The 13,934-nt window shown below is 46.1% G+C and overlaps 2 protein-coding genes across 2 annotated transcripts; both read right to left on the bottom strand.

Moving 5' to 3' along the window:
* Positions 1-1,838: 1,838 nt before the first annotated feature.
* On the bottom strand, positions 1,839-6,038 carry LOC119362100 (probable LRR receptor-like serine/threonine-protein kinase At3g47570). The gene is made up of 2 exons (XM_037627292.1): positions 2,508-6,038; positions 1,839-2,428 (listed from the first exon to the last, which is right to left on the bottom strand). Exons 1-2 carry the CDS (start codon positions 5,320-5,322, stop codon positions 2,076-2,078), a joined length of 3,168 nt encoding a protein of 1,055 aa, XP_037483189.1. The 5' UTR covers positions 5,323-6,038; the 3' UTR covers positions 1,839-2,075.
* Positions 6,039-8,642: 2,604 nt separating this feature from the next.
* Positions 8,643-11,571, bottom strand: LOC119362101. The gene is made up of 2 exons (XM_037627293.1): positions 11,077-11,571; positions 8,643-8,873 (listed from the first exon to the last, which is right to left on the bottom strand). The coding sequence occupies exon 1, from the start codon at positions 11,434-11,436 to the stop codon at positions 11,086-11,088; it is 351 nt and encodes a 116-aa protein (XP_037483190.1). The 5' UTR covers positions 11,437-11,571; the 3' UTR covers positions 8,643-8,873; positions 11,077-11,085.
* Positions 11,572-13,934: the final 2,363 nt, after the last annotated feature.

Here is a 13,934-nt window from a genome sequence, read left to right on the forward strand (position 1 = left end):
ATTTGTCTACCAGACATGGACGTGAAGGCATGCTTGACTGGACACGGCAGGTCAATGTTTTTTTTTCAAGAGTACGCCAATGGCGTATCATATTTTTATAAAGGGAGCAAACATATTTACAAGAAGGTAGGCATCGATGCGAACATCAAGCTAGCAAAGTATCACTCAACACCTAAAAACCATATTTTTATCAGTTTTGCTAGAACTCATCTAGATGAGATATAATTTGGTCTCATTCACCTTTTATAGCCATTGGATGTGATGCTATAAGATGCGTGTGTGCTGACGTAGGTTGTATATGTTCTTGTTTTCAAAGTGAACGAGACCAAATTATATCTCATCTAGATGAGTTCTAGGTACTCCCAAACACGCGTGGACTGCAGACTGCGACTGGTGGGTGCAGAGCACTGCCAACAGCACAAGCGGCAGGTTTGCCAGCAGCATCGAACTAGAGGCTGGAGAGGTGAGATCCCTTCAAACAAACGGCATGCTTGTCCACCCAGATCGCACAAACGAATCCAAACGGCTCGCTCGTGCATCCCTTCTTCCTCTGCAGCAAAAATGATGCTGCATTGCAATTTTTCAGTCAGCGTTGCGCTATCATGCTTGATGATTGAAAATGCTTGGGTAACTGAATGGGAAAACATGGCAACACCGGGATTTCGAACGGACGGCCGAATCTCATCCATTTCAGCGTGGCGGATTGGGAATCTGCTGGAGGACTGGACTTACCGGATGATGCGAGATGCTGCTCCCTCGTCTTCCGCGCGCCCCGGGTGGCGGCGAAGCTCGCCACAGGGAGCCGCCGCAGCGAGGGCTGGCCCCGCTAACTGAACTGCGGATCGAATCCGACGAGCTGCGGCTGCGGGCCCGGAAAGAAGGAACCCCGGGGGAGGCGCGACGGCGGTGGGCAGGTGGTGGCGTCGCCGGCGAGGTGCAGCGTTCCGCGCGGACTCGGGAGGCGGCGGCCGCGCGTCGACGCGGCGAGGGGAGGATGGAGAGGGGACTGGTGGAGGCGTTGGACGCCTGGAAGGAAGGCAGCGGACGACGGCCGGCGGTGAGCCCGCTGTCGGATGGGGAGGGGAGCACGGGCGTGAAGATCAAACGGCTGAAGTCTCACCGTAAGGCCAACTCCAACGCGCGTCCGATTTGGGTTCCAATCCGGCTGAAAAACCCAATCAAATCTGCATCCGTTTGCGCCGTCGCGTTAAAATTGGTCTCAGTTTCTCTCACCGCAACTAAATTTAAGAGCATCTTCAGCTGGACGAGTGTGGCAAGCAGCAAAATCAAATAAAATAGCAAAAAAAACTGATTCTCTTTTGGCATCCAAGATGCCCTAGTGTGTGATGTGGTTGCCACCATTCGTGGTGTTTGGACATTCCACGATGTCGTAACAAAAAAAATTAACCGTGAAAGAAACTATGTAAATGAGCACTATTTGGACCTGATTTTTCTAAGGTCCTTAAATGTCCAAACACAGCAAAGCCGAGCATCTTCAATACCCAAAAAAAATCAGAATTTTCTAAATTTTTAAATATGTTAAATTTACTGTTCATTTGGTGTACATGAGTCCGAGCACAGACCTGAATTACCGCAACTCGTATTTCCTCCACATATGTTCGGACAAAATTTTTGTCGAAACAACGCCTGGACAGTTAACAGGTGTATCAGTTCAAAAGACAGGTTAACGGATGTACTGTTTAAAGTTAATTTTTATCAAGAACCAAAAATCATTTCTCAGAAATCCAAGGCAATGAATTATTAATAATACAATCTCACCAAAACTTGCAAATGCGCATATGTACTGCAATATCTTCTATGAATACGCAGATTAATAATTGGGATCACATGAACTCAGCTTCTAAAATATCATGTCTAATAGAATACACCAGTTTTTTCCAACATAGGGAGCTCCAATACTGAACATGTACTCTTTCTAGGAATTAAATTTTTGAATAACTAGATTTCTGATGATCTTCCCGCACTAAAATGTGGTCTGTAGAACCAATTTTTACAGCAAAGATATTCACACCTTATACTCTTATTCAAGAACATGTACTAGATCTGCAGGATAATCAGCAGAACTCAAAGAACGCCTCTTTCAGAGACAAAATTCTGGCACAGACTTCTCCCATTCCCGGTCGATCTTTAGGCGATTCCATAGAACAAAGGAGGCCAACTTCAACCAAGGGTACCATATATCTCCGCATAAACACTCTGTCACACGGATGCGTGTGACCGTGGGACAAATGGGGATCTAAAACCTCTCCAAGTCTGCCTGGAAATGCTGAACTCACAAGCTTGTGCAGGCTCAGGCCATCGGTGAATATTGCATCCGTCGGTCGCCTTCCGGTGAGCATTTCTAGAACGAGGATTCCAAAAGCAAATACATCACATCCTGGCGAGACTTTGTATCCCATACAATACTCTGTAAAATCAGTTATGGCATTATTACTACAGGAGAAAAAAAAACAATAAGAAAATACTTGAAACAAAGTTGAACTCACCAGGTGCGATGTATCCAATTGTTCCTTCCACACCAACCAAGTCTTCTGGACTACCAGGAACTGAAGAGAGAAACCTCGCTGACCCAAAATCACCAACTCTCACGGTCATGTCGTAGTCCAAAAGAACATTGCCTGGCTTCAAATCGCAGTGGACTAGAGGGGGCGTCAACTGGTTGTGCATATAATCCAAAGCCAACGCAACGTCCATCGCTATTCTTAATCTCTGGCCCAAGCTCAGTACTCTCTTGGGGCTATTGTTGTGTAGCTTCGGGTGCAGCCACATGTCCAAGCTTCCATTGGCCATGAAGTCAAAAACTATAGCTTTGAATTCATTGTTCTCTAGGTCCACTGTCGAACATACGGTGACAGCTTTGACAAGATTGCGATGGCGGGTGTTTCGCAGCACCTCGCACTCAGTAACGAAGCTGTCACGAGCGCCATTCTCCTGGAGATGGAATAACTTGATGGCGACCAGGTCGGTGTCATACTCAAACCTTCCAATGTAGATCGAACCGGTGCGACTTGTGCTGATCTTGTTAACCGGAGAAAGCCAGTTGGTAGCTTTAACAATGTCACCATAAGAAATCTTCTTCATTGTCTCCTTGTAGCATGGAGCTGCTTCTGCTTGTCTTCTCTTCAGAAGAGTGACCACAAAGCATATAAAGGAGACCAAGGCAATAGCAATTGGAGGAATTACTTTCACCAATAGGGGTGCATTCTTGCTCTCAATAGCTGACGTTGTGGAGCAAAGTGGGAAATCGAATAAGGTGGTGGTTGCACTTGCACACAGCCCTGCATTGCCATCCAAGATTACTGCACTATAATTCTGAAAGATGCCACCAGTTGGAATCGGCCCATCAAAGTAGTTCATAGACAAATCAAGTTGCTGCAAATAACTCATGTTTGCAAAGAACTCGGGAATTTGTCCAACAAGGGAGTTCTGGGAAAGATCGATCTGATAGGTGGACTTCAGGTTACTGAAAGATTGAGGTATGCTTCCATTAAGCATGTTCCTTTTCAATCTTAGAGACACTAGTTGGACACATTGGCCGAGTGATAGTGGAACTTGACCAGACAATTTGTTGACGGAAATATCAAGACGGACAAGTTGAAGCAGTGCACCAACTTGTAGTGGTATTGATCCTGTAAGGTTGTTGTTTGACAAATCAAAACTGAGGAGGGTAGTAGTATTGGTGAGTTCAGTTGGTATTGGTCCTTCAAGGCTGTTAAAAGATAATTTTAGCATAGCCAGTTGCTTGCAATTTCCTAAAGTTGCTGGGATATTCCCACTCAAGTCATTACTATCTAGATAAAGCTTGTTCAGCCGAGAAAGATTACCTATTGTAGATGGGATCTGGCTAGAAAATTTGTTTCCTGATAGGGTTAGGATAATTAGCTCTTCTAGATCCCCAATAACAGAGGGAATAACCCCGGAAAGCAAGTTATGTTCCATGGCAAGCATTTGGAGGTTTCGAAGGTTAAAAATCTCAACTGGTATTGTGCCTATGATTTGATTCCTTCCAAGGTTTAAACGCTCTAAACTTCTAGAAAGATTTCCAACTGCTATAGGGATATTTCCATTTAGGGCATTTCCATTCATGTCCAATCTTTGAAGTTGCGCACAGTTTGTCAGAGAGACAAGGAATTCCCAACCATCAGCTTGTAGGAAGTTACTTTCTAAATTTAGAACGCTCAAGTCAGCTAAAGATCCTAGGGACGGGACTGGTCCAGCTAGTAAGTTGTATCCAAGATCAATCTGTTGGAGCTTTGATGCATTTGCTAGTGATGATGGAATTAATCCCTCGAATTTGTTACCTGACATGTACAGCAATTCAAGGTTCTGTAACGTGTTTCCAATGCAAGATGGTACTCGTCCAGTAAGGATATTCTCGGCTAATAGAAGATAAATGAGTGATGACATGTTACATAGTTTGGCGGAGACGTTCCCTGACAGGTAGTTGTAACTTAAACTCAGCGCACTAAGGTTCTGAATAAGGCTCAAAGTCTCTGGAACTGAACCCGATAACCTGTTTGTGTCAAGCCGTATCTCTATGAGAGAAGAAACATTTCCCAGTGATGAAGGTATGCTTCCAGAAAGGTTGTTATTTGAAAGATCAAGAAATTCAAGGGTTGACATCTTATGGAACTCCGGAATAGGGCCAGCAAGGCGGTTCAAAGAGAGATCAACAATTTTAAGAGATCTACTAGTGCCTAAAGATCTAGGAATGCTACCTACAAGGAGGTTTTGTGACAGTATCAAAGTTTGGACGGCTGGCAACCTATGAAAATCTGGTATAGTACCGACAAGACGGTTTTCTGTGAGATTGACATGTATGAGAGATCTACTAGTGCCTAGTGATCTAAGAATGATACCTACAAGGCTGTTCGCTGAAAGGATCATAAACTGTAGCTGTTGAAGTGTGCCTAACTCATCTGGAATGCTTCCAGAGAAGCGATTTTCTGAAAGGTCTAGCCGTTCTAGGGACGTAAGGTTAGCTATCCAAGGAGATAACTGACCACTGAGCTGTGCAGAGTTTAAGTTCAGGGAGATCACACGAGTTGGAAGAGTAATACCGCAGGTGACACCTCTCCAGCTGCAGAAGCTGCTCGATCCCGAGGTCCTCCATGAGTGCAGGACGCCAATTGGATCACTGGTGATGTCGCGCTTGAAGGAGAGGAGGGCCTGCCGGTCGACCTCGGACCCGTTGCTGATGGATTTTGCGACGGTGTTGGATGACATGAAGATGAGAAGGTGGGTGAAGAGAATGAGGAAGCCATGTGGAGAAACAGAGCGGAGAGTTCCTGCAGGTGCCATGTCTAATGCAGCGTATCTTGTCTTGTGCACATTCCTTCTCTATATGTGTCCCCCAGCGTAGACTTGCTGTTGACTTGCTTGTAACCTCCATCACAGACCAACAGCCCAGCGATAGAACAACATGTGGATGGGAATTGACAGGATAAGGTGACCAAGACCCAGAAAGAGATGGTCTGCAAAGACTGGTTCGTCCATGAAGTTGGTCCAACACTTGCGATACTTTGCTAGGTGTGCTACTGACAACATGGGGCCGAGAGACTGAGAGAGTTAGTCAGTGGGAATTGTTGAGAATGCAGGTCGGGTCTTGATTTTGTCAAGAAGATGGGCAGGGCATTCCAACAAGCATTTGATGTGCAGCAACAGCTTGCTCTTGACAGAGGGACTAGGGGTGACATGCTCTGATTGATTGAGATGTGGTGGACTGGACTCTGTATGGTTGGACCGACGGACGAAGAGGGAGGGAGTGAACATACTTGCACCGTTGCACGGCGGCGACCTCGATTTTCTGCGTTTCGGCGGGCGGGCGTCGGCTCCACCGCCGCAGGCACGGCCTCCACCGACAAGAGAAACAGAGGCATGGCAGAGGCGAACGCGGGCGCAAGCGAAGGTCTAGCGGGATGACGGGAGGGGGAGAGAGGTCCCTGCCGGCGTTCCCTTCGCAAACTTGTCCTGCGCTGCTCGCCGGAAGGGGAGGCTCTCCCCCTCCAGAACCATGAAAACAGCGGGGAAAACGTTTGGAAGCTGGAAAGGAGTGAGACAGAAAAGCAATTCTGCCGTGAGCGGATCCACCGTGGTTGCTTTGAGATTTGTAATACTCCCTCCGTAAAGAAATATAATTGTATTTAGATCATTATTTTTAAACACTCTTATATTTCCTTTTACAGAGTGAATACTTTTTTTATTTTGTTTTATTAAAATTTTGTGTCGTTTCAAAGTGTTGCATTGGATTTGTTTCTCTCGCTCGTCCACATGGCAAATCGAACATTTTTTATGGCAAATTTAATGACACGAGGATGACAATTTTAGTTGACAAGCATGACAATTTCATGCTTCAGTTTATCTTTCAACAGAAAATTGTCGTGTGTGTCAGCGAACTTGATGTCAGGTACTTATCATTTCCGTACCTTTTTGTTGGTACGCAGTGAAACATGATACGCATTGAAACAAGAAAAAGAAAACTAAAGAAAAACAGAATAGTGAACTAAAAATAGATAGGCCCCCGCTTCGCTCTCTCCCCGGGGCGGCACGGGCGGCGACCACCGCCCCTCTCGCGGCCTCCCCATCACCAGCCTCTTCTCCCCCTCGATGTCGCCGGTGGCCTCCGGCTGGCAAAGCCTGCTCGGAGCCGGCGACGGCGGGGCGCTCTCTAGCTGCTGCTCGCTCGGGAGGAGGGGCGCTCGCGTGCGGGTCGCGGCTGTCCGGCGCTCGGCCTCGTGGTGGCGTCGCTGCTTGCGGCGGAGGCGGTCTCCGGCGTGTGGCGCGGCGTCTGGTCGCGGCGGTGGGCACGCGGTCACGATCGTCGCCTCGTGCGGTCCCGATCCGATCTGGGATCCTACGGGCGGCGGTTGGTGCGGACGGTGTGGGGCGCCGGGGCGGCGGCCTCGGTCCGAGCTCCTGATGTGGCCGGGGCGTGGACGGCGCGCGCTCGCGCAGCGGCGGCTCGGATCCGGCTGTGCGCGTGGGGCGCGGCAACCGGCCGGGCACGGTGGCTGCAGGCGCGTGTCGGGCGCGGTGACCGGCGGTGCGTGGCGGGTGTGCTTCTCTGGAGTGCGAGGTGTGCCACAGAGGGGATCCTGCTCGTCTGCTCTGTTGCTTCGCCTGTGCAACTCCAATTGGATCTGGTGTGAGGTGCATTGATCTGGGTGCTGCGCTTCGCGATGCGGCGTGGGTTGCTGCGGTGGTGGTGGCCACGGTGGTGCTGCGGTGGTGGACGACGGCTTCGGCCAGGGGGTGGTGCATGTCATGTCGCGGTGGATCGTGGGATCCCGTGGCCTGAATGAGGTCGGCCTCAGCAGGTGGTGGCTGGTGGGCGGTGGGCGGTGGTGGTAGGTGGTCGGCGCATCTCCAGGAGAAATCTTTGCTTCGGCCTTCTTCGGAGCCGGCGACGGCGGCTCCCGCGGGTGCCGTGATCTTTCTTAGAAGCGTTGTCGTGGAGGTGTGCTCCTCCTCCCCACGGCTTTGGCTTCGGAAGGAAACCTCAGATCCGCTGGGTCGGGCGATGAAGGCCTTGGGGGCATCGTCTCGGAGCCGACTACGACTAGGAGACTGGTGGATTGCCGCATCTTCGCCGCGTGGTTTGCTGAAGTGGGACGCTGGTTTCTGTTTGGCAACGATGATGGCGTCGAGAGGAGCTCGGGTCGCGGCGTGGACTTCGGTAGTCGCTTCTTCCCGGCGTGTCCAAGGTGCTCTTTTGTGGACGCAGTCGACGCAAGTCTTGCATATTTCCCTGGTGAGGCTCGTCGTCAAAGTCGGAGCTGTCAGTTGCTTGCGCGTGTGGCCATCCGGTGGCAATGTGCCGTCGTGGCTTCTATACAGCTGTTTGCAGGTTGGCTTCAAGGTTGGAGCTCTATGGTGAAGTCGAAGTCGCTCGTTCGAGGCAATCGGTGATGATGATGACGCTTGCGACTCCTTGGCGAATGCCTTTCTTCTTTGCAGCTGTGTCCCATGTCGGTGGCCAGGTTGGCCGGTGGTGTCCATGTCATGTGGGTTGAGTTGTATCGGTTTTAGCCCGGTTTTCCGTGAATTAACCGGGCAATTCTCATGGCAAATCTTTTGCCTCGTTTCAAAAAAAATGTTGACAGCAACCAGAAAAGGTAGCATGAACTTTGAAGCAATCACGGACGATGGATCCGTCACGGTGCCATTGAACTTGTCTCGTCAGCGCAATATGGTTATTCTACATTAAAATTGTTGATTTACAACCAAAGACTAGAGAGCAGCGTTCAGCCAGAAATGTATATGGGATGGATAATGTCAAAATGAAAATTCTGTTCCCGTGGTGTTCAGCCAGAAAAAGTCAGTCTGTTTTCACAGGAAAGTTTTCCAGTGATTAACGATGATCCTGACTCCCTGCTACTCCCTCCGTCCCAAAATGTAAGGCACTTTTTTGACACGTCAAAAAAAGTCTTACATTTTAGGACAGAAGTAGTAGTTAATTTCACCGCTTGTCTACCATCGACATCAGTTGCCAATCCCACCAATAATTTTACCAAATTGTTGTGATTTTAAGAAGTCAAACAGTTGTTACGACCCTGGCCACAAGGCAAAAAATAAAAGCCAAGCTAGTAATCCCTTTGGCGAGGAAGGAACCAACAAATCCGAAATCAACATCATACCGTATGGACCTAAGCTGTAACAATGTTCCGCTCCGATTAAGGCTGCTCCACTTATCCAAAAATAAACAGATCACAAGAACTGAGAAGAAGCCACAATCTTTGGAGCAAGAACACGCGACAAGGAACTAGAAATCTGAAGCCAAGAGGCGGCCTCCAGCAAATGAAACGACGGCTCAATTGATCAACACGACCAGAGCTTTTGATGACTCTGATGCCCTACAACCAAAGGTGAGGAGTGCAGATATCAGTTTAACTGGCTCCTAGATATATGCACTTCAAGATCCCAAGTATTCACAACAGGCAAATATGGGCCCTTTATCAACTAAGATTGCTTAAGTTGCAAGATGAATTAAAGCGGCCATATCATAGCCGTCTCTAAACAAAGGGAAATTCCCATTTCCTTGATGTACAGATACATAGATGATGAAAGCATCTGATCAAGCCAAAAAAGCTCACAAAAGTACACATGGCAGAAAAGCTAAGAGGAACTCAAATAGCAAGTTAAGTCAGCCATGCACTGTGAGGCCGCATCAGAGCTTGATGTGTCTTCTACCTTTCAACCAATTGAATTCAAGTTAACCGGCATGGGGATTCAGAGCTGATGACAATAGAACAGGTGATGAAATAACTCTGTGTGTTGTATGTGCACTTCCTGCTTCATTAGATAAGCTACACCAGTGATGGACTGATGAATATACCTCATAGATCTAACTCTGCTACTTTAGTGTAGAAGCATAGCATGTATACTCGGAAGTTTATTTACTTGGCAGTTAGGACATCACGTATAGAATCTAGCGTCATTCACTTCAGCGTATAAACACCATTCAGTAAAATGGTAAAAATGTACTCCCTCCGTTCGGAATTACTTGTCTCGGAAATGGATGTATCTAGATGTATTTTAGTTCTAGATACATCCATTTTCGAGACAAGTAATTCCGAACGGAGGGAGTAATATCATGGAAGTATATTTCCCAACTGATAACAAATACTCCCAGTAGTTAAGATGTAACCACTATATAATTGGACGTATATAGAAGCTTCCATTTCCTTGATGTTACAGATACATAGACCACGAAACCATCTGAGTTGGTCAAGCTAAAAGCTCACAAAAGTACACATGGCAGAAAAGCTAAGAACTAAAAAGGTGGATCTGATATCAAGTTAAGTTAGCCTTAGCCATGCACTACCAGGTCAGCTTCTACTACCTTTCAACCAATTGAATTCCAGTCAACATGTCATAGGGATTTAGAGTTCGATGACTATAAACAGGTGATAAAATAGATTTCTTTGTTGTGTGTGAATTTCCTGCTACAGCCGGGTTAGATAAGCTACATCAGTCATGGGACTGATGAATATACCTAATTGATATAATTCAGTAACTTCTGTGTAGAAGCATAGGCGCTCTACATTCTACAACAAGCTTCCTAAGTTAGATTTAGAATCAGAAACCACACCTCCACCAAGTGTTCCAAGGAATTTTCTAGGCATTACTTCAAACATCTCACACAAAAATTTACAAGGGAATTTTCACATATAGTGCGAAACACATTCTAGATGAACTTCTTGAAATTTGTCAAGCATGGCTGCATTTCCCAAGTCAAAATATAGCATAAAGCCACGAAGTATAGGCAAAAGCCATAACAGCCAGTCTGCTTAAACTTTTATCGAACTGGACACTAAAAACAAGATGGCTGCAACAGTTACAACAGACTTAGGCCTTACATTTCAGTAAAACGTCAAACAATCAGCAGTAGTAAGATTGAACGATCACATGAAATTCCTCACTTATTCCCATTAAGTCAAGACGTCACAGATTACTACAGTATTTGTATTGAAAGGAGGGTGCTAGAAATCAATCTAAAATTTATAAGAGAATTTTCACATATAGTGCAAAATGCATTCTAGACAAACTTCCTGAAATTAGCTAAGCATGGCTTGATGGCTGCATCTCTCAAATCTAAATACAGCATAAAGTATAGCCAAAAGACCTATCTGCCCATCATACCAACAGTACCTAAACGAAATCTGCTTAAACTTGTATCGAACTGGGCCTCAAAATCAAGATAGCTGCAACAGTTACAACAGCTTGCAGTATCATCGGTCGTGGGAATCACATTTAGAGAGTCCTTCCAACGTGTATTGCAGGCATATCTATATTCAACATTCAAAGCATCACGCAACATCAACTGATTTGACTTGGGCCTTACATTTCAATATAACAATCAGTAGTAAAATTGAACGATCACAGGAAATTCTTCGCTTATTCCCATTAATTCAAGTTGCCACAGATCACTACAGCATTTCTATTAAAAAGGAAGGCGCCGACCCTCCCGAGGCATTGCATCGAACACCTCACGCGCGGGCAGGCGGGCAGGCGAAATCAAATCAAACCGAAACACCACGGGGGGTGGGAACTAACCGGAGGCCACTACTGGCCGGCGCCCTCCGGCGCGGCGGCGGCCGGCTTAGGCGGCGGGGCGTGCGAGACGACGAGCGGGGGCCTGAGCGCGCGGCGCTGCTCGTCGGCCTGCTTCCGCGCGTTGTACATCTCCTGGGTCTCGACGACGACGAGGCGCTTGACCTGGGTGAGCATGCCGAGGAGGGAGGGCGTGGTGCGGTGCTCGACGGTGCGGTGGCAGCGGCGGAGGCGCATGGCCTCGAGGGTGCGGCGGTGGAGCTTGCGCGTCCCGGGCAGCCCGCGCACCAGCGTGATGTACAGCTTCGGGCTCCACGCCACCGGCACCCGCGACTTGAAGGCGTTGAACGCGCTCCCGGTCATCTCCCCTCCGGCTCTGCTTCTCCGTGTGGTGGGATCTGCTCCGGCGGCCGGAACCCTAAACCTCTCCTCTGTTCCCTTCGGCCGGAATGGGATGCAGTTGGGCTGGTCAGCTCGGGGATCTAGCGAGAAATGGATGTTACTATTAGATGGGCTATAAGAAGGCCGAGAAAAGAAATAGAAATATTTGGGCTGAATTGGCCGTATGCGGATTGACTCATTGCACGCGCGGCATATACACAAGCCCAAAATATTTCCCTTAAACAAACAAGACCCATATTTCTGGGAAAATCCTATTTGACGCCCACAGGCGTCGAAAGGGAGACCTTCTCCTTGGGAGTTCCTATGTGACGCATTTTGCGTCAAAATGCTGCACTTTCGCACAGGCACGTCGTCGGTGCGCTGATTGGGCCGGCCCATTGCAGTGCGCTGCAAATACCAGGTGATAAATTGCAAAAAATAGTAGGGTACGACGGTTGGGAATCGAATTCAGCACTGGCGACTCGCACGCGCACCCTACTAGCCACTAGGATGGACGAGCTCATTTGACCAAACTGCAGCGGGTACCTACAAGAACTAAAGAAAGTATAAGACTGTTTGAAAAACATACTTTACGATTTTCCAAATAGCAAAAACAAAAGGTGAATATTTTATCAAACGCGAACACTATTAGTTTTATTTTACAAATTTTGAGAAAATTCAAACATTTTTTCAACACACAAACGAATTTTGGAGACGCGAACATATTTTTTTGGAACGGAAACATTTTTTAAACTACCCAAAAAACTGAACTGGAACAATTTTTCAAATTTCAAAACAAAATTTGGAAACACAAACAACTTTTGAATTTCCCAAATATTCTTGGAATTTGTGACATTTCTTTAAAGCACAAACATTTTCTAAATCTTAAGAACAAATTTTGAAACAAAGAACAAATTTGGAAGCACGAACAATTTTTTAAAGCACGAACAATTTTTGAATGTTGAGAACAAATTTTCAAATGGAGAACAAATTTGGAAGCTCGAACAATTTTTGAAAGCATGAACAATTTTTGAATCTTGAGAACAAATTTTGAAATGGAGAACAAATTTGGAAGCATGAACAATTTTTGAAAGCACGAACAATTTTTGAATGTTGAGAACAAATTTTGAAATGGAGAACAATTTTTTAAGCGCGAATAATTTTTGAATGTTGAGAACAAATTTTGAAATGGAGAACAAATTTAGAAGCGCCGACAATTTTTTAAAGCATGAACAATTTTTGAATGTTGAAAACAAATTTTGAAATGGAGAACAAATTTGGAAGCGCGAATTGAAATGGGAAGATTTTTTGAAACTCCCAAACATAATTTGAAATGTGAACAAAAAGAAAACAAAAAGAGAAGAAAAAGGAATTGAAAAATGAAATAAAGAAACAGAAAAACAAAGAAAAAAAGAAAAAAAACAGGAAAAACAACAAAGAAAAAGCAAACAGAAAAAACCAGTGAAAACCCGGTTCAAGAACCTTCTAGAAGGTTCCCAAAACCGTTCAGGAACCCTCCAGAAGGTTCCCAAAACCGGAAGCTGCAGCGCCAGCGCTATCTCCTAACTGGGCTGGCCCATCTTGATCGCTATCGCTAGCTCTCTGTGCGAAGCCTCTACAAGTCGACGCAGCGAGCGTCCAATAGGATTTTCCCTCCTCCTTGGCGCCTTCAGCGCCAGATGGCGAACGCATCGCCCGCTGCGTCGCTTGACTGGGCCAGGCCCAGCGACGCTTGCTCGCTAGCTCCTCCCGCTCGCCCGCTCGCTGCGCCCCACCGAGTCGATCGCTGCGCCTCGCCGCTCGCTGGATCGCTGGCTCCGGCTCGATTCCATTTTTTCTATCGCTAAATTGCTACGGTATGTATTCATTTTCTTAGGGAAAAAACAACCAGTTGGATACAATATGTATTCTTGTTCTTAGGAAAAAGTTCATCGAATTTGGGAAAAAACAATTGAATTTGAAAATAACTCATCAAATTTCAAAAAAGTTCATCAAAAACTGAAAAAAATCATCAAATTTGAAAAAAGTTCGTTGAATTTGAAAAAAAAGTTCATTGAATTTGAAAAAACTTCATTGAATTTGGAAAAAGTTCATCGAATTCGAAAAAAGTTCATCAAATTTGGAAAAAATTCATTGAATTGAAAAAAGTTCATCTAATATGGAAAAATTTCATCGAATTCGAAAAAAAGTTCATCAAATTTGAAGAAAAATTTCACGAATTTGAAAAAAGTTCGTCGAACACAGGAAGAAGAAAAAGGAAAAAGAAAAAGGAAAGAAAAAACAAAAACAGAGAACAAAAGAGAAAGAAGTAATAAAGAATAAAAAGGATAAAACTAGCACGTACAATTGCAGATGGCGGGGTTGTTAACGCGGCTTGCAGTTTAGCAGGACGTCTGCTGTTCGAATCGTAGCACTAGCAGAGCTTTTTTGCGTTTCGAAGAAACAAAGAAAAAAAAGCAAGATGGGCCGGCCCAGCGGAG

This window comes from Triticum dicoccoides, chromosome 2B, assembly GCF_002162155.2.
Source record: "Triticum dicoccoides isolate Atlit2015 ecotype Zavitan chromosome 2B, WEW_v2.0, whole genome shotgun sequence".
Taxonomy (NCBI): Eukaryota; Viridiplantae; Streptophyta; class Magnoliopsida; order Poales; family Poaceae; genus Triticum; species Triticum dicoccoides.